At 40.0% G+C, this 20,430-nt stretch overlaps 1 protein-coding gene and 1 long non-coding RNA gene across 11 annotated transcripts in view; both read right to left on the reverse strand.

Moving 5' to 3' along the window:
• The window catches only part of kmt2c.L (lysine methyltransferase 2C L homeolog), a 173,555-nt gene that overhangs the window by 82,489 nt on the left and 70,636 nt on the right, over positions 1 to 20,430 (reverse strand). For all 10 annotated transcript variants that reach the window (XM_041565790.1, XM_041565791.1, XM_041565792.1 and 7 more), the window contains exons 5-6: positions 16,190 to 16,335; positions 14,203 to 14,312 (exon numbers count right to left, since the gene is read on the reverse strand). In XM_041565790.1, coding sequence (XP_041421724.1) covers positions 14,203 to 14,312; positions 16,190 to 16,335 — 256 coding nt within the window. The remainder of the gene's footprint in view (positions 1 to 14,202; positions 14,313 to 16,189; positions 16,336 to 20,430) is intronic.
• Positions 6,228 to 7,353, reverse strand: LOC121394529. Its single transcript, XR_005961750.1, has 2 exons — positions 6,953 to 7,353; positions 6,228 to 6,602 (listed from the first exon to the last, which is right to left on the reverse strand). It is a non-coding gene; the product is annotated as an uncharacterized LOC121394529 (long non-coding RNA).

Below are 20,430 nucleotides of genomic sequence, written 5' to 3' on the forward strand. Positions count from 1 at the left end.
CCATTTTTTATTTTTTTACAGTTTTTCCAAAATCAATCAAAGATTAAAGTTTAATATTCCTGTCACTGGCGTTTCAGTCTGGCAGTTCAGTTATTCAGGCACAGACTCTAAACTGTTACAATTTTGCAATTTCTCAGCTTAGCAACTATTATATCAATTCAAACAGCTGCCTTTAATGAAACTCAGGGATTCAGCTCAGAAGGAACAAAGATAAGAAATGGATCAACTAAATATATCAATTTAGAACAGTTTACAGGGTCGGCGACCCCCCACCCCAGAACTGATTAGGAAGATCAAAAATCTTCTGCACTATCCCTCTCTCAGCAGCTGTTTTCTCAAAGAATCAAAGAATTCTGCAGCGGGTCGGGTACCCTTGGTTTACCCACAAAAACCTGTGGTACCCTGTGAGTTGCAGGTGGAAGTTTCGGCAGTGGGCATAGACACGGGTTATTGGTTCTCTGGGTTTGCGGGTCGCAGTTCGCGACGTGGGTCTTCTCAATAGCGAGTGTTACTCCTTTTTTTCTGATCACGCCTACTTCTAATTTTGTCGCTTCCGGTTTACAATGACAGCACTTCCTGTTTTATCCTTTTTTTTCTGATCACGCCTACTTCTAATGATGTCACTTCTAGTTTACAATGACAGCACTTCCTGTTTTATTCCTTTTTTTCTGATCACGCCTACTTCTAATGATGTCACTTCTAGTTTACAATGACAGCACTTCCTGTTTTATTCCTTTTTTTCTGATCACGCCTACTTCTAATGATGTCACTTCTAGTTTACGACAGCACTTCCTGTTTTATTCCTTTTTTCTGATCATGCCTACTTCTAATGATGTCACTTCTAGTTTACAATGACAGCACTTCCTGTTTTATTCCTTTTTTTCTGATCACGCCTACTTCTAATGATGTCACTTCTAGTTTACAATGACAGCACTTCCTGTTTTATTCCTTTTTTTCTGATCACGCCTACTTCTAATGATGTCACTTCTAGTTTACAATGACAGCACTTCCTGTTTTATTCCTTTTTTTCTGATCACGCCTACTTCTAATGATGTCACTTCTAGTTTACAATGACAGCACTTCCTGTTTTATTCCTTTTTTCTGATCACGCCTACTTCTAATGATGTAACTTCTAGTTAACAATGACAGCACTTCCTGTTTTATTCCTTTTTTTCTGATCAGGCCTACTTCTAATGATGTCACTTCTAATTTACAATGACAGCACTTTCTGTTTTACTCCTTTTTTTCTGATTACGCCTACTTCTAATGATGTCACTTCCAGTTCACAATGACAACACTTCCTGTTTCTTGATGGTCAGCGGGTTGCGGATAAGATTCTTGCGGGTCGGTTAGGGGGGTCCAATCGGGTAAGTATGCGGGTTGAGGGTGCTTGTTTTAACAAATTGGTTCCGCGCAGGACTCCAATTAATTGGAAAAAGTCTTTATTTCTGGTAAAGTATCTGAATCCAACTAGGTGTGTGAAGGTGAGCAACCCCTTTAAAGGCACAGCACAAATTTTATTCTTAATGGCAAGTTTTTATTTCTGAATTACCGATTTGTCCACAAGGGTTTTGTCCCATTCAGACACACACATCACGGACAATGTAGAAACACTGGGCAAAAGTGCAGATCCTATAAATGTTCCCACGTGAAGCTGCTGGCACTTCTAAAGTTTCCCCTGCCAAATACTTATCAGCTCTTTTACTGCATGTGAGCCATGAACCTACGAGGAGCCGTAACTGCTCGGCTAATGAGATTGCCATGGATTAATATGCTCAGAGCAGATCAGCATTCATTTTACTACCCATTTAACAACGTCCCGAAACAGATGTGCAGCCCTGCGAACTCACTTAGCCTTCGTGTTTACAAAGTGTGATGACATTTTTACAATTATGCATAATTTGCTCCCCCAGTATTAGGAGGAAACATAATAATTTCTTGCCATCTGCTTTTTAATTTTGCATTCAGATGCACTGGAATCGCAGAGGGCCCACCACTGTGTCTATCCAAAGCGGTGAAAAGAAAAGGAAACAATCATTTTGAGTCATGAAGGCAGCTGACAATAGATCGGCTTGTGATGGAGCTGCAACGACAATGTGTTACTAAACCAGGAAATTCATTTGGCACCTTGATTGGGTTGTGGGATGGCACTGCAGAATAGATGTGCAAACTTCAGATACATAAAGGACTGCTGTAGAAAATACAGCTCTAATGCAGTGAGGATGGAGTAATAACTGCACTGCTGCTTCTGACTCTTGCAACAAAGTAGCAATCCTCCAGTCAAACACCATTTCCCACAATGCCTTGCTTGCTTCCAAAAAGGTCTTTTAAAGAGCTGCCTTCTTTTACATTGTTTCAATGGAGAAGAATGCAACCCCACCTGCTCGTGGATCCTATCTTCTATGTTGCTGATAAAGCTGCCCATTTATTGTAGCACCCATTAGTAACAACCCAATGTTGGTGGGCAGAAGAATGCTGGTAACTTTACATTACTCTATAGATGAGTTGGGAGTTAAAGGGGAACTATCGTGAATATAATATAAGCTTTGTCATACTAAAATAACAAACTCTTTAAATACAATCAATAAATATTTTGCATAGTTTCTGAAATAATCAAGTTTATCTTCACTATTCCTCTTTCAGCATCTGTTTCTCTTCATTCTCTCTTCATGCAGCAGTTGGGTGTCAGATATTCATTGACAGTTAGATCCAATATATCTTATAAGGGGGGCTCCTTTCCTAGCAGATGAATTAGAGCTCACTCAAATAATGGATTCCAGTACAATAAAATTGAACAAAATAACTGCCTTTTGCACAAATCCTGCATGTAGAGAGACATAGGGGGAATTCACAAAAGTGTCGGGAACGAAAAAATGTCTTCAAAATGTCGTAGAAAGTATTGTAGCAACAGCCGACAAATTCACAGAGCATTTCTCCGCCAATTTTCCGACACATTTGAATTAGTGTCGTTAAAAGTGGGCGTAGTTTTTTCGACGCCACTTTTCCCAACATTTTTATGAATTACTCGTAAACTCATTTTTTTTACAGACAATTTTTCAGACACTTTAGGCTCTCCAAAATGAAAATGTCGGTCAAATTGTCTTTTGAAAAGTCTTGGTAAATGTCGTTTGTACGATGAAAAGATATACGACATTTTAGAAAATTGTCGGACTTACAAGACATTCAGAGATGGTAACATCTGCCTTTGTGAATTTGCCGTCCGTATGACATTTTACAAATTTGTCGACCGCCACTTCTGGGTTACTTGTTTTACAGACACTTTTGTGAATTCCCCCCATAATGTCTGGTGATTTTAATAGAGTGAGCCGCTCTATAAGATACAGTATATTAGATCTAACTGTCAATAAAAATCTGAATCGTAACTGCTGCATGAAGACAGAATGAAGAGAAAACAGCTGCTGAGAGAGGGATAGTGAAGATAAACTTGATTATTTCAGAAACAGTACAGAAATTTTAATTGATTATATTTAGAAAACTTCTTATTTCAAAATGCTGAAGCTTATATTAAATTTTCATTTTCGTGATAGTTACATAGTTAAATCGGGTTGAAAAAAGACAAAGTCGATCAAGTTCAACCCCTCCAAATAGTTTCCCTTTAAGGGAGTATCACGTGACTGATTTAAGAGTAGAAAAAAATTCTATAGATGAAAACTTTCTTTATTGCCTAAGGCAACCAATATCGGTAAAAAGATTTGGATATCGGTCGTCTCTTCGATCGGGCAGGATTGAAAATTTTGATGGCACCTTTGAAGGCGCCCAAACATCTCAATGTTAATGCTAAAAGCTAAAGAATTATTTTTGTTTTTACCTGCATATCCGACGATTCAGCTCATATCGTTAGTAGAGTGGACAAAAGATCTTTCGCACAACAAATGGTTATGGGAAAGAACCTAATTGTATTGTGCATGGCCATAGGGGTAGCTTTGGAGTTGGTGCTCCATCACAAGGAAAATAGATATATAGGGTTAAATTCCCAAATTTATGGGGCGGTTAATTAGTTTGGGCTTCCGTCGCATCCAGATGCTAATGATACTGATCCGACAGCCACGCAGTTTAGTGTAAGGAGATGACCGCAGTTTGCCTGGGTGCCAATTAAAAGTTAAGCGGAGCAGACAGGAGAAGGATTGGCACATTAGTGCGGCTGCTTCACATTGGCTGACATTTCACAGCACGGCAGTTAAGGGAGTTGCCAATTTGACTTCATGCAGGAGACGGACATAAATACAAAGGCTGCAAGTGGGGTGTTTGGCTTCTGGCTCTGCCTAGCTCTCTCCATCCTTAACCTTTATGTCTCACACATGAGCGCGCCGGGTGTCTGACCTTTGCAGAGGGGCCAATCCATCACACTTGCCTGCATGACGGAGCAAACGATCTGCACAAGAGGCTGTGGCTCTGCATGTTAAAGGGGACACTGTGCTAATCCTGACAGTGGACTGTAGCGCAAACAAAGATACTCCCAGGTCTGCCAACACCTTCTATATTTCTACTGCCACCTGAGAAACCTGTGAAAGATTTAAAAGTGAAGTCCAAAAATAAAATTATACCTAATGAATGAAAATGTTATTCTTAGTCCCTATATATTTACAAGTATTCAATGGTTTTAAAGTTATTTGTAAATACAAGAGCTATTGAAAGTGCACTGAATCCAGGATTCGGTTTGGAATACAACGTTTTTTTTTTTTGGTAGGATTCGGGTGAATCCAAGTGCCTGGCCAAACTGAATCCAAGTCCCAAAAATCAGGTGACTTTTATTCTAAGGCATCTTATACACCGGCGGTTTTACCTGCGCTCCCCTGCGGCTGAACAGAAGAAAGCGCAACGCAGGGGAGCACAGGAAAAACTGCACATGTGTAAGAGCCCTAATAAGGAGACATTTTGTGCATACAGCTTCTAAAAATGCCTTACCCTTGCGCTCCCCTGCGTTGCGCTTTCTTCCGTTCAGCTGCAGGGGAGCGCAGGATTAAGACGCACTTGATTATTGTGAACTGGGCTGTGCTCACACAAACGCATGTAAGTGCCAAACGCAGGTTGGGACGCAGCATGTTGCATTTCACCTGCGTTCTGCGCATACATGCGTCTGTGCGAATACAGCCCTCTTCACAATAATAGAGTGTGACTACTCCTACGCTCCCCTGCGGCTGAACGGAAGAAAGAGCAATGCAGAGGAGCGCAGGGAAAATCGCCCGTGTGTATGAGCCCTAATAAGGAGACATTTTGTGCATACAGCTTCTAAAAATGCTCCTTTAATGTCTCAATGTCTTAAATATATTGATAATGGGTTGAGTGCAGAGGACTCTTGTATTTGTCTATATGTATTTTGTGGTCACAGCCTCATTGCACCCCCACCTAATGGTTTTAAATATTAGTGGTGAGCACAACTTTCCCTTGTTTGTTATAGTTATACAGGAGCAGTGGCCAGCTCCATGTTGTAGCTCCCACCCTTCCCAGCTATAGTCAGGTGATCCCAGTGGTGGCCAATAAAAGGGGCAACCATATTTGGGAGTTTTAACATTGAAAGCAGCAAGTAAGTTGCAGGTAAAACTTAGTCCCTGTGTAAAATGTATAATGAAGCAATAGAATTCTTAATGAATCTGATGAAAATTGAGCATAGGACTGGCCAGATATGGGATGACTTTGACGTAGTTGGCCAGCTTAAATATATTGCAATATATGGACAAACAATCCCTGTCTTGTTTAAAGGGTAAGGCATTTTTTGTAGCTGTATGCACAAAATGTCTCAATGTCTTGAATATATTGATAATGGGTTGAGTGCAGAGGACCAGATTTAAAAACCCCATTGGGACAGGACTGCATCTGCTTGTGGGCTCTGAGCAGCTGTTGAGAAGCTAAGCTTAGGGGTCGTCACTAATTATCCAGCAGAAAATGAGCTTCCCCTGTAATATAAGCTGATGCTACAGGGCTGATTATTAAATTCTGATACTAATTGCACTGGTTTCTGTGCTGCCATGTAGTAATTATCTGTATTAATTACGAATCAGCCTTATAGTGTGACATTTCTATTCTATATGTACTGTATATTGTGAGTGGGTCCCTAAGCTCAGTAAGTGACAGCAGCACAGAGCATGTGCAGTGAATCAGCAGAAAAGAAAATGGGGAGCTACTGGGGCATCTTTGGAGACACAGATCTTTACTGCTAAAGGGCTGTGGTTGCCTTGGGCTGGTACAGAAGCACAAAACATAATGTATGACATTTCTAGCTTTTATTTCTCTAGAATTTAGTTCTCCTTTAACAGACCAGTGAAGGAGCATGCAAAGCTGACTTATGCTACATTGCTTCAAGAGACAAAGCTAACAGTGCAGAAAAAAACACTTTTAATGGTGTAAAGTAATTTAAAATATAAACATTTTTAATGAATGCACAAGAATACTTTTACGCCCCCGGATTTTTAATTTTCTCAGAATTGCCTCCATTCTTTCCCAGTCCCACAAAGGTAAACTGCATTTCTTTTTTTTCTGCTGGATTTTACATTTTGGCGTGGCACCCTGAAAAAAGTAAAAATGGGGGCCCTAGTGTATATAGTACAGCTGTTAAAGATTTCCATTGCCTCTTGCTAGGCAACCTTTAGGGTAGGGACACACTGGGCGATTTGGGGAGATTTAGTCGCCTGGCGACTAATCGCAGCGACTTTTCTCCCCGAATGCCTCCCCTCACTCTGCGCCTGGATAATGAAAAGTCGCCGGCGCTAATCACACACGGCGATTCGTTTTCCGAAATCGCCCGAAGTTGCCTCACGAGGAAACTTCGGGCGACTTCGGAAAACGAATCGCCGCGTGTGATTAGTGCAGGCAATTTTTCATTTTAGCCAGGCGCAGAGCGAGGGGAGGCATTCGGGGAAGATTGGTCGTGGAAAGTCGCGGCGATTAGTCGCCAGGCGACTAAATCTCCCCAAATCGCCCAGTGTGTCCCTACCCTTAAACCTTTTGGGTTTGCATCCCCTTTAAGCAGCGGCAACAGACTCTGCAGGTCATTTCGTAATTTTAGTTTGAACAGCATTTCTGAAGAAAGCAACTCCCTGGGCTGTTTTTCTACTTGTACAATGTGTTGCCATGACAAATATGCTTCAAAATAAGTGAAATACTTGAAAAACAAAAGTCTGGATTTGTCAGCACTTCCCTGTAATTGGTCCCAAAGTAAATGGCAAGTCTCCAGCCCCCTAATAAATGTCCAGATTATGCTAAGGAGAATGCAACTTAAAAACACAGTAAAGGCGGCCAATTTAAAGGAGTTGTTCACCTCTGAGTTAACTTTTAGTATTGTGTAGAGTGATATTCTGAGACAATTTGCAATTGGTTTTCATTTTTTGTTATTTGTGGTTTTTATTACGCTTTTTTTTTTTTTCAGCAGCGTTCCAGTTTGCAGTTTCAGCAATCTTGTTGCTAGGGTCCAAATTACCCTAGCAATCATGCATTGATTTGAAGAATATGAATAGGAGAGGCCTGCATAGAAAGAGGAGTAATTAAAAGTAGCAATAACAGTAAATTTGTAGCCTTACAGAGCATGTTTTTTTAAGATGGGGTCAGTGACCCCCTTTTGAAAGCTGGAAAGAGTCAGAAGAAAAAGTCAATTGAAAAACAATTAAAAATAATGAATACCAATTGTAAAGATGCTTAGAGCGGTCTATTCTATAACATACTAAAAGTTAAGTTAAACGTGAACCACCCCTTTAAGTCTACTCAAATTTAATTTAAACATTAAAGGATAAGTAAGGCTTTAATTTTTTAATCCCCTGTGATTACTGTAAACATCCCCCCAAATAAAATACTTTTCTCCATGCATTGAGTTTTCTTTGGTTTCTAAATTACAGGTAGCTTTACTTCAGTTACTTCCTTGGCAAGCATGAAGCTCCACCCCTGGGCTTTCCATCTTTCTCTGCTTATGAAGACCTCAAAAAGGTGCCTACTGGGCATGCTCAATGCTTCTGCTCCATCAGGCATGCTCCAAAGGCACCTCTTTGAGGTCTTCATAGTTGGAGAGAGAAGGAAAGCTCAGGGGGAGCGTTTTCCTGATATGACTCGGATTGAGTTGATGATGTGTTTTTGGGCTATAATCATGGGCTATACAATCTTGATTTCAAGAAGCAACCATGACACCTAACAAGACATTATTCTTAAAAGTAGGTCATACATGTGCCAATAAAAGCTGCTGGTTCAGCCCCTCCAGATCATGTTGGCAGCTTATTGGTCGTATATGGGGGCCTTCAAGAGGTCTGGCCAGGAATCAATTAGACCCAGTGTGGTGAGGATTCTACCTGCAGGTGATGTGAGCTTCTACTGATAGGTCCCCTTAGACTGCAATCATTATCGGATGACCCTGATTTGGCCCACTGTGTTGGTGGTCAAATTGGGTAAATTAACGCTATTTGGAGACTCTCGAAAATGAATGAATCTTAGCATGTATGCCTAGATTAATCAATTTAGCTCTCTCATTGGCCAAAGCTGCCTTAAAGTGCTTAAAAAAAAAAACCTTAAAACATAGTACAGGTAAGGGATTTGTTATCCAGAAACCCATTATCCAGAAAGCTCTGAATTACGAGAAGGCCATCTCTCATAGACTTGATTTTAATCAGATCTTTTTTAAATAATTTCATTTTGCTCTGTAATAATTAAACAGTACATTGAGCCTGATGCCAACTGAGATATAATTAATCCTGATTGGAGGCAAAACCAGCCTATTGGGTTTAATTCAAAGTGTTTTTAGTAGACTTACAATATAGAGATCGAATTTAGAGAAAAGACCCCTTCTCCGGAAAACCCTCAGTCCCTAAGGGTAAGGCCACACAAGGAGATTCGGGGAGATTTTGTTGCCTGGCGACTAATCGCCTCGTCTTTTGAGCGACTATCTCCCCATAGGTTACAATGCAAAGTCGCCTGCGCTAATGCACAAGCGGCGATTAGTCACCAGGCGACAAAATCTCCTTGAATCTCCTCGTGTGGACTAGCCCTAACAGTCTGGATAACAGGTCCTATACCTGTAATCTATCCCATAGCATTACGGTTCAAGGAACTAGAACTACCTAGAACCAATGTGCACTGGATATATAAGGTGAAGCAGGAGTAATAGAGTTTATATAGATCCAAATTCCATCATGGAGCCCAAGACAAGCAATGTGAATTGAAGCTATAGTAAATAACTAATACAGGTATAAGATCTGTTATTCAGAATGCTCAGAACCTGGAGTTTTCCAGATATTGGATATTTGTGTAGTTTGGATCTTCATACATCAAATAAACCCAATAGGCTGGTTTTGCCTCTAAAAGGATTAATTATTTCTTAGTTGGGATCAAGTACAAGCTACTGTTTTATTATTACAGAGCAAAAGGAAATCATTTAGGAGTCTATTAGAGATGGCCTTCCTGTAATTCGGAGCTTTCTGGATAATGGGTTTCCGGATAACGGATCCCATACCAAGGAGACATATTTTGCCATTTGCTCTTGACATAATAAAATTTTGATCACTGCTAATTAGTATCAATGCAAGGGAGGGAGATCACCTCAGTAACTAACCATAGAGCGCAAGCTCTGTGGGTCAGTCACTCACCACTTCTGAATATTATTAGTATCGCCACATTATAACAACATTCCAAACTCCCTAAACTCATAACTCTTATAGCCACTGCTGTTTGTGGAGTGTTGTTCCAGATGCAGCTTTGATGCTGTTCCCTAGTCTTAATTTCCTCCAAATATTACTTAATTACACACATCCTTGACGCGGCTCCTCTCAGTCTCCAAATTAATGCTGTTGACACATCTCCCCGCCATTATCAAGCTTTGTTTTATCCCCACAAATAAACATACTAACTCAAAAGATTAGATTTACATTTGTAGCCTGAACGCTGAAGGGTTTATAAAACATTCCTTATTTGCACAAGCGATGAGGGCAGATGACAGGATTTAGGAACCATTATAATGCAATGGTGGGAAAAATGCTTAAAGGGACACTGCAATAGAAAAACATGTTTTTTTTTTTTTACAAAACAACCAGTCAAAAGTGCTGCTCCAGCAGACTTCTGCACTAAAATCCATTTTTCAAAAGCGCAAACTGATTTTTTTTAAAATATTTAATTTTGAAATCTGGCATGGGGCTAGACATATTGTCAGTTTCCCAGCTGCCCCCAGTCATGTGACTTGTGCTCTGATAAACTTCAGTCACTCTTTACTGATGTACTGCAAATTTGAGTGATATCAGCCCCCTCCCCCCAGCAGCCTAACAACAGAACAATGGGAAGGTAACCAGATAGCAGCTCCCTAACTCAAGATAAAGGATGCCTGTGAGGCGACTTCGGAAAACTAAGCGTTCCGAGTGCCATCCCGCCGACGATCTACATTCTAGCCGGCGGGAGGCAGTTCGGGGAGATTAGTCGAACGAAGAAGAAGCGATTTGTCGCTGGGCGACTATTCTCCCGAAATAGCAGCGTGTGTCTCTGCCATAAGAGACAACTCTCAATAGTAAAAATCCAGGTCCCACTGCGACACATTCAGTTACATTGAGTAGGAGAAACAACAGCCTGTCAGAAAGCAGTTCCATCCTAAAGTGCTGGCTCTTTCTGAAAGCACATGACCAGGCAAAATGACCTGAGATGCACCTACAAACCAATATTACAACTAAAAATACACTTGTTGGTTCAGGAGTTAAATTTTATATTGTAGAGTGAATTATTTGCAGTGTAAACAGTGTCATTTAGAAATAAAAAGTACACCATAAATATCACGACAGAATCCCTTTAAAAGAAACCAACTATTGACTGCACCAACAAAGCAGCATTATCACACAGCCCCAGAATGCTCAGCACTGCCTTGCAAATGTGATGCCAATTGTTTGTGTCTACAAACACACCTCTATGTTTAACACAAGACAAATACACAGGACTTGTCTAAAAAATGCATTCTGCCTATTGTTTTTATTAAAAAAAAAAAAGTCATAAAGGGTCATTTACTAATTTTCTAACTGTACAATGTGACACACAATCTGCCATTTTTTGCATTTGCTCCCAGCTTTCCTCTCTTCTTGGGGGCAACTAACTTACACGTCTAAATATATGACCCCCTCTAGTCTAACACCATCTTGATTTTTATCCCTATTACAGGTAAGGGACCTGTTACCCAGAATGCCTGGGACCTGGGGTATTCCAGATAATGGATCTTTCCAAAATTTGGATCTTCATACCTTAAGTCTACTAGAAAATCATGTAAACATTAAATAAACCCAATAGGCTGCTGTTACTTCCAATAATGATTAATTATATCTTAGTTGGGATAAAGTACAAGTATGGGATCAGTTATCCGGAAACCTGTTATTCAGAAAGTTCCGAATTACAGAAAGGCCGTCTCTCATAGACTCCATTTTACCAATATAATGCAAATTTTTAAAAACGATTTCCTTTTTCTCTGTAATAATAAAACAGTAGATCCCAACTAAGATATAATTAATCCTTATTGGAGGCAAAACCAGCCTGTTGGGTTTATTTAATGTTTTCATGATTTTCTAGTAGACTTAAGGTATGGAGATCCAAATTACCGAAAGATGCATTATCCGGAAAACCCCAGATCCCGAGCATTCTGAAAAACATGTCCCATACCTAGATGGTTTTATTATTACAGAGAAAAAGAAAATAATTTTAATAAATGTTGATTAATTTGACAAAATGGAGACGGGCTTCCAGTAAATTAGAGGTTAACTGGTTTCTGGTTAATGGGCCCCATACGTGTAGCTACCTCCGTAACCTTTTAAGAGTTAATTTAAATGGATAAAATGCGCTTGGACAAATCAAGCCCGTTCATTCCAAAATCTGCAGTCAGTGTCTTAGGTTTACAGACAAGAAGGAGTTCATTCTACACAGAATTAAACAGTGAATGGTAATTTCATGAACAGTCTTCCCCACATTAATATAGTCCCAAGACGGGATCCAGATACATGGACTCCATTATTGAAATCTGAAACCCACAGTCCTGCAGAACTGGGTTTGTATACAGCACTAAAAGACATGCCAGCTAAATATACACGTAGGAGATCTGTTATCCAGAAACCCGTTAACCAGAAAGCTCTAAATTATGGGAAGGCCGGCTCCCATAGATTCCATTTTAATGAAACCATTCAAATTTCTAAATAAATTTCCTTTTTCTGTGTAATAATAAAACAGTAGCTTGTACTTGATCCCAACTAAGATACAATTAATCCTTATTTGAAGCAAAACCAGCCTATTGGGTTTATTTAGGTATGAAGATCCAAATTACGGAAAGATCTGTTATCTGGAAAACCTCGGGTCCCAAACATTCTGGATAACAGGTCCCATATCTGTATAACAATATAATTATTATCCTGGGTTAACTTAATGTTTAAAAGTAGACCTAGAAATCCAAATAACGGAAAGACCGGTTATGAGGAATGTCCGGTCTTGAGCATTCCGGATAACAGGTCCCATACCTGTACTGAATAAACAGTCTATAGAGGAATTTGCCATTATCCTGGTATTGATTTCTGAAAGAACTACATGTTTTATTCAGTAGACAAGTAAATATATAATAAACCGCTGAATCACAACAGGCAAGCTGCATGTGCATCAGAAGCTTTATAGAACTCACTCGAGTCTTAACAGATATAGTGCTCCTTTAATACACAGATTTAAAGGAGAATTAAAACCTAAAAAAGAAAGTGGCTAAAATGCTATATTTTATATAGTGAACTTATTGCACGACGCTAAAGTTTCAGCTTGTCAATAGCAGCAATGATCCAGGACTTCAAACTTGTCACAGGGGGGTCACCATCTTGGAAACTGTCTGTGACACTCACATGCTCAGTGGGCTCTGATTGGCTGTTGAGAAGCTAAGCTTAGGGCTCGTCACTAATTATCCAGCAGAAAATGAGCTTCCCCTGTTATATAAGCTGATGCTACAGGGCTGATTATTAAATTCTGATGCTAATTGCACTGGTTTCTGTGCTGCCATGTAGTAATCATCTGTATTAATTACTAATCAGCCTTATATTGTGACATTTCTATTCTATGTGTACTGTATATTGTGAGTGGGTCCCTAAGCTCAGTAAGTGACAGCAGCACAGAGCATGTGCAGTGAATCAGCAGAAAAGAAGATGGGGAGCTACTGGGGCATCTTTGGAGACACAGATCTTTACTGCTAAAGGGCTGTGGTTGCCTTGGGCTGGTACAGAAGCACAAAACATGATATACAACATTTCTAGCTACTTTAGTTAGGCTTTAGTCTCCTTTAATCAGAGCCAGATCACAACACTCTTTAAAGGTTTTTCATTGATCAACAGATGTTTGACTGCTTTTAACTATGAATCCCTCTTAACTTAAAGGGGGACTATCCTTAAAATTGAAAAGGTCATATAAGCTTCCTCAAGTAAGAAACTTTCTAAATACAATCAGTTAAAATTCTGCATTGTTTCTGAAATAATCAAGTTTATCTTCACTATTCCTCTCTCAGCATCTGTTTCTCTTCTTTCTCTCTTCATGCAGCAGTTGGGTGTCAGATATTCATTGACAGTTAGATGCAATATATCGTATAGGGGGGGTTCCCTTTCCTAGCAGATGTATTAGAGCTCACTCAAATAACTGATTCCAGTACAAACAAAATCTAACAAAATAACTGCCTTTTGCACAAATCCTGCATGTAGAGAGACATAATGTCTGGTGATTTTAATAGAGTGAGCTCTAATACATCTTCTAGGCAAAAGGAGCCCCCCTATAAGATATATTGGATCATTCATCTGACACCCAACTGCTGAATGAAGAGAGGAATCGTGTACGTAAACTTGATTTCAGAATTGGTACAGATTTTTTAATTGATTGTCTTTAGGAAGTTTTAGTATGCTGAAGCTCACATTAAATTTTCATTCTCGCAATAGTTCCCCTTTAACAAATGATTTTCTGGTGCAACAGTTGGAATTAAGCAGTTGCAACATGAAAAAGTAAGGTTGATAAGCCATTGGATCCGACAGTTAATCCCCTGGTGTAACAGGTTGTCATGCCAATCAATAACCCATTCTGAAATCAGCAGAAAATTAGTTGGTTGTAACAAGAAAATTTCTACAAAAACAATAAAAGCCGCAACAGATTTATTCTCCATCTGCTATAATAATAAGGGATAGATCCCCAATGAGCGTGAAAGAAAATTCGGCAAGTGTGTATTGAAGATGCACTCACTTCTGTGCTCCCTGAGACAACTGCTTTGTCCACATTGAGCAGCTCTTGCTCTTCAGTCTGGTGTACGCCGGGTGACCATTGTGCACAGCGGAGGTGAGCCCAGCACTGACCTAAATCATTGCAAAACAAGAGAGGACAAGGTTAGTATGAAGTTGTAGCTCATATCAATCCCGTCTATCAGGGTGAACTTTTTGCATTTTCAGAAAATAAGCCCCCTGACTCACTGTGTAGGTTTCACTGTGTAGGTTTAGAACTACAAACCATAGTTTTATATTTTATTATTTGAACCCACCCCCCAAGAACCCACACACCCGACCCTAAATTACCCCCATGAACCCACAACTCTACCCTAACCCGCCCCCCCAAGAACCCCCAACCCTAACCCGCCCCCCAAGAACCCACAACCCGACCCTAACCTGCCCCCCAAGAACCCACACACCCGACCCTAACCCACCCCCCAAGAACCCACACACCCGACCCTAAATTACCCCCCATGAACCCACAACTCTACCCTAACCCGCCCCCCAAGAACCCCCGACAATAACCCGCCCCCAAGAACCCACAACCCGACCCTAACCCGCCCCCCAAAAACAAGCAACCTGACCCTAACCCGCCCCCCCAAGAACCCACACACCCGACCCTAAATTGCCCCCCAAGAACCCCGACCCTAACCCGCCCCCCAAGAACCCACAACCCGACCTTAACCCGCCCCCCAAGAACCCGCACCGACCCTAACCCACCAAATTATATACACGCACCCAGCCTGCAGTGATGTCATGGAAGGGGAAGGGCCACGAGAATATTTTTAAAAAGTGCGTCTGGTGGAAATGGGGCGCTAGGAGGTTGCGCAGCTGCCTGCGTCTTGCTAAAGTCGACCCAAACATCACTAAAAGCCACAGTTCACAGGGATTAGATAATTCACATAATTTTATTTACAATGATAAAAACATAATAATATTGCTATATAGCGTTAATGACAGCAGGTTTAGTAACCTTAACCTTTTACTAACAGCACAGGGTCAATGTGTTGCTAACCAGCTTACTCTTCCCTCTGACATATATAACCTGCAATCTATGCAGCTGCTACTCTACTGCTATGCAAGTGACATAACGTCTATTTTGTTGGTAATAGACGGCCAGGAAACATTATATTTTCCCCATTTAAACACAGTATAGAAGTCAAAATGATCAATCTAGCCTGCCTGTTAAAGGGGTGGTTCACCAAGTGAATCATTAATATGTTATATAGAATGGCCATTTGTTTGCACCTTTTCATTGATAATATTTTTTTTTTTTATAGTTTTTCAATTACTTGCCCTCCTCTCCAAACTCTTTCCAGCTTTAAATCTGGGGGGTCACTGACCCGAGCAGTCAAAAAAACGATTGCTGTGTGACGTTACTGTTACGTTTTATTACTTATCTTTCTATTTAGACCCTCCTCTGTTACTTCTAAAACACTGCTAGGTTAAATTGGACTATAGCAACCAAATAGCAGCTGAAATTGCAAACTGGACAGCTAAATATTTGAAAAAAATGCAAATAATAAAATATGAAGACCAACTGCATATTGTTGCTCTACATCATAATAAAAGATAATATAATAATAGTGTTTTAAGTCCCGGTAGAGCTGTACAGAGATTGGATAAGGGCATCCAATCCCAATGCAGATTTAACGGGACTTATTCTTAAAGGACCAATGAGGTTACAGGAAATCTTAATAGGAGAAAATCTTCAATGCACAGAGCTGCTGTGCAGGACGCTGAAGACAAGGGGGCCCGGCTAATCAAGTAGGTGAAGCATGGTTGGGCCCCCCCTTAGACACAAAATCCTGCGGGCCCGGGACAACCGTCGCCCATGACCCCCTGATGGCGGCCTGGATTCCACACCCCACTCATTCTTTATATAGTGGGCCATTTTTTTTTCCAAGACACGCCAGCCACTTTTAGACACGGTAACAAATAAATATATTTAAAGTGTTCCATCCTACCTGAGGGCTCAAATAAGGCTTGAATATGGAAATCATCCGGCAGTCCAACTTGACACAGTTCATCCCAGAATTTTCCGGTTGTTTCCTCAGATGTGGTCTGGGTACTTGCGTTCATACACGCGCCACCATGTTGTGGAGACTTTGCTCTAGGGCAGAAAATAAGGGATGGGGTTACAAATGGCAAAATTATAGAATTTACAGTTTTAAAGATTTATACCATCAGTAACTTGGAAGCTCTTCTCAAGTGGTAGAAACAGAACCCAAAATGGATACAGGTATGGGATCCATTATCTGGAAACCCATTAGCCAGAAAGCTTCAAATTATGGGAAGGCTTTCTCCAGTAATTACATTTTTTTCCTTTGTAATAATAAAACAGTGGCTTGTACTTATCCCATCTCAGATATAATTAATCCTTATTGGAAGCAAAACAATTCTGTTGGCTTTATTTGTTTAAATGATTTTTAGTAGACTTAAAGAGCAGAAATTCAACTTTTTTACATCAATCATAATGTTGAATTTGAAAGCTACTTATAACCATAAAGTATTTGCACAATGATTTTACATTACCTGTCTGATGCCCAATGTTCCTGTATGAGGGGGCTGCCATATTTGTGTAGCAGGAGTCCGTTAGTATTACAAACTTTAACTGACAGTCTGAGATGGGACATAACCCCATAACCATTAGTTGCCATATTGGTTGTGGTTAATGCCAAGACTCTTAAAGGAGAACTAAAGCAGTAGCTAGAAATGTGGTACATTATGTTTTGTGTTTCTTTACCAGCCCAAGGCAACCACAGCCCTTTAGCAGTAAAGATCTGTGTCTCCAAAGATGCCCCAGTAGCTCCTCATCTTCTTTTCTGCTGATTCACTGCACATGCTCTGTGCTGCTGTCACTTACTGAGCTTAGGGACCCACTCACAATATACAGTACACATAGAATAGAAATGTCACAATATAAGGCTGATTAGTAATTAATACAGATAATTAGTACATGGCAGCACAGAAACCAGTGCAATTAGCATCAGAATTTAATAATCAGCAAACCTGTAGCATCAGCTTATATTACAGCCAGGGAAGCTCATTTTCTGCTGGATAATCAGTGACGACCCCTAAGCTTAGCTTCTCAACAGCCAATCAGAGCCCACTGAGCATGTGAGTGTCACAGACACTTTCCAAGATGGTGACCCCCTGTGACAAGTTTGAAGTCCTGAAATTTTAAGCTGGTGCAATAAATTCAGTATATACAATATGGCATTTTTAGCCACATTAATTTTTAGGGTTTAGTTCTCCTTTAAGCCAAAATGTGCATTCTCTTGCATAGATACAAGATCTGATATCTGGAAACCATGATTTCTTTTTCCCATTGCTACTACTACTACAATAATAATAATAATAATAATAATAATAATACAAAAGTACGTTGTACTTTATCCCAACTAAGATATAATTAATCAATTGTTTATTTTTAGCAGACAAAGGAATTGATCAATATAAAAACTGGGTAAAAGCAGGAAGTAGTGTTCTGGCTATTATGTTACACATCCAGCCTTTATACATTACATTTTTGGCTAACTAACTACATTAGAAACATTTTTATTTTGCACAGCCTATCTATTTACCTAGTTTTTATTTTTACACTGAACTGTTTCTTTAATGTATGGAGATCCACATTATGGAATGATACCTTATTTGGAAAACCCCCAGGTTCTCAGCATTCTGGATAACAGGTCCCATACCTGTAAGGGGACCTGAAGGTACACATATATTGCAGATTATATGTTCCTGCCTTGTTTTGCCCAAAGTGTTTCTCTTAGATAAGATTCTTTATTTGTCACATACATAGTTATACAGGTACAACATGCAGTGAAATGCATCCTGATCCACTTGTTTAGCACAATTAAACATACTGGTTAAATACTACAACTAGTACAAAGGGATTAAAAAAATAAGACTTCTAAAACAATGTTTAAATTATGTATAGCAGCAGAGCAGATGTAGTGCAGATGAACCATGTTATTTACATAAGTGACAGTCAGTGAAGATTGTATAAAATGTAAAAATATAAAATAATAGTTATTTCATAGAAATGAAGGGAATATCAAAACATCTATTATTATGTTACATAGAGTCAGCAGATTACACAGACAGGTCTTTATGAAATAACAACATTAACAACTTGAGGTGGGGCAAGTATGTAGCATGCCAGCAGGGGGCATCGAGCATCAGGGGCCAATAAAAACAGGAGAGAAGAACAGATTATCATAGAAAAACAGTAGTTTCAATTGCTTTGCTAACACCACCAGTCTGTATTTGTATTATTTTTGCCTTGAAGCCTATTATTCTACAGGGGGTCACAAGAAGCAACCAGTTAGTATGTATATATAATACCTATATTAAATAGTGAATAAAGTACCCCCTTTTGTAAAATATAAGGATATTCTAAGTTCCGAGGAGTTTCATGACCATATAAAAGCAAGAGGCCCAGTGTTTTTAATACAGGTCATGGAACTCCGAGGTTACTTCTAATATCCTCATATTTTACAAGAGGTACTTTATTATAATACACAGGTTTCAGTGAGTCATGTGACAGAAATGACATCACTAAGCGCTGATTATGACTGATGACATCACTAAGCACCATTTATAAGGAAATAATTTAAAGGATATTCATGGCTCTTGTGTATTATATAAATATTCCTCCTTTATACCTTCCTATTGTTCACGAGCTTATTACAAGATTATAAACAAACAATTATGTGAAGTTCTTGGACATGTGAATCTGTTCTGGGGAACTGTGACCTGACTGGTATAAGAACAATTTAAAGACGGGTTTCCTTTTGAATCCATGTAGCACAGAAGCTCTTCTTTACAGAGGTTTGAATGAGAGACCGGAACAATAAACACCAGTGTTATTAAGCATGCAGTCTAATTTACCCTAGCAACCAGTGGCTTGAATGAGAGACTGGAAGGATGAACCCCAGTGTGATAATGCATGCAGTCTAATTTACCCTAGCAACCAGTGGTTTGAATTAGAGACTGGAAGGATGAACCCCAGTGTGATAATGCATGCAGTTTAATTTACCCTAGCAACCAGTGGCTTGAATTAGAGACTGGAACAATAAACCCCAGTGTGATAATGCATGCAGTCTAATTTACCCTAGCAACCAGTGGCTTGAATGAGAGACTGGAACAATAAACCCCAGTGTGATAATGCATGCAGTCTAATTTACCCTAGCAACCAGTGGCTTGAATTAGAGACCGGAAGGATGAACCCCAGTGTGATAATGCATGCAGTCTAATTTACCCTAGCAACCAGTGGCTTGAATGAGAGACTGGAAGGATGAACCCCAGTGTGATAATGCATGCAGTCTAATTTACCCTAGCAACCAGTGGCTTGAATTAGAGACCGGAAGGATGAACCACAGTGTGATAATGCATGCAGTCTAATTTACCCTAGCAACCAGTGGCTTGAATTAGAGACTGGAAGGATGAACCCCAGTGTGATAATGCATGCAGTCTAATTTACCCTAGCAACCAGTGGTTTGAATTAGAGACTGGAAGGATGAACCCCAGTGTGATAATGCATGCAGTTTAATTTACCCTAGCAACCAGTGGCTTGAATTAGAGACTGGAACTATAAACCCCAGTGTGATAATGCATGCAGTCTAATTTACCCTAGCAACCAGTGGCTTGAATGAGAGACTGGAACAATAAACCCCAGTGTGATAATGCATGCAGTCTAATTTACCCTAGCAACCAGTGGCTTGAATTAGAGACCGGAAGGATGAACCCCAGTGTGATAATGCATGCAGTCTAATTTACCCTAGCAACCAGTGGCTTGAATGAGAGACTGGAACAATAAACCCCAGTGTGATAATGCATGCAGTCTAATTTACCCTAGCAACCAGTGGCTTGAATTAGAGACTGGAAGGATGAACCCCAGTGTGATAATGCATGCAGTCTAATTTACCCTAGCAACCAGTGGTTTGAATTAGAGACTGGAAGGATGAACCCCAATGTGATAATGCATGCAGTTTAATTTACCCTAGCAACCAGTGGCTTGAATGAGAGACTGGAACAATAAACCCCAGTGTGATAATGCATGCAGTCTAATTTACCGTAGCAACCAGTGGCTTGAATGAGAGCCTGGAACAATAAACCCCAGTGTGATAATGCATGCAGTCTAATTTACCCTAGCAACCAGTGGCTTGAATGAGAGACTGGAACAATAAACCCCAGT

Source organism: Xenopus laevis, chromosome 6L (assembly GCF_017654675.1).
Source record: "Xenopus laevis strain J_2021 chromosome 6L, Xenopus_laevis_v10.1, whole genome shotgun sequence".
In the NCBI taxonomy this organism is placed as follows: domain Eukaryota; kingdom Metazoa; phylum Chordata; class Amphibia; order Anura; family Pipidae; genus Xenopus; species Xenopus laevis.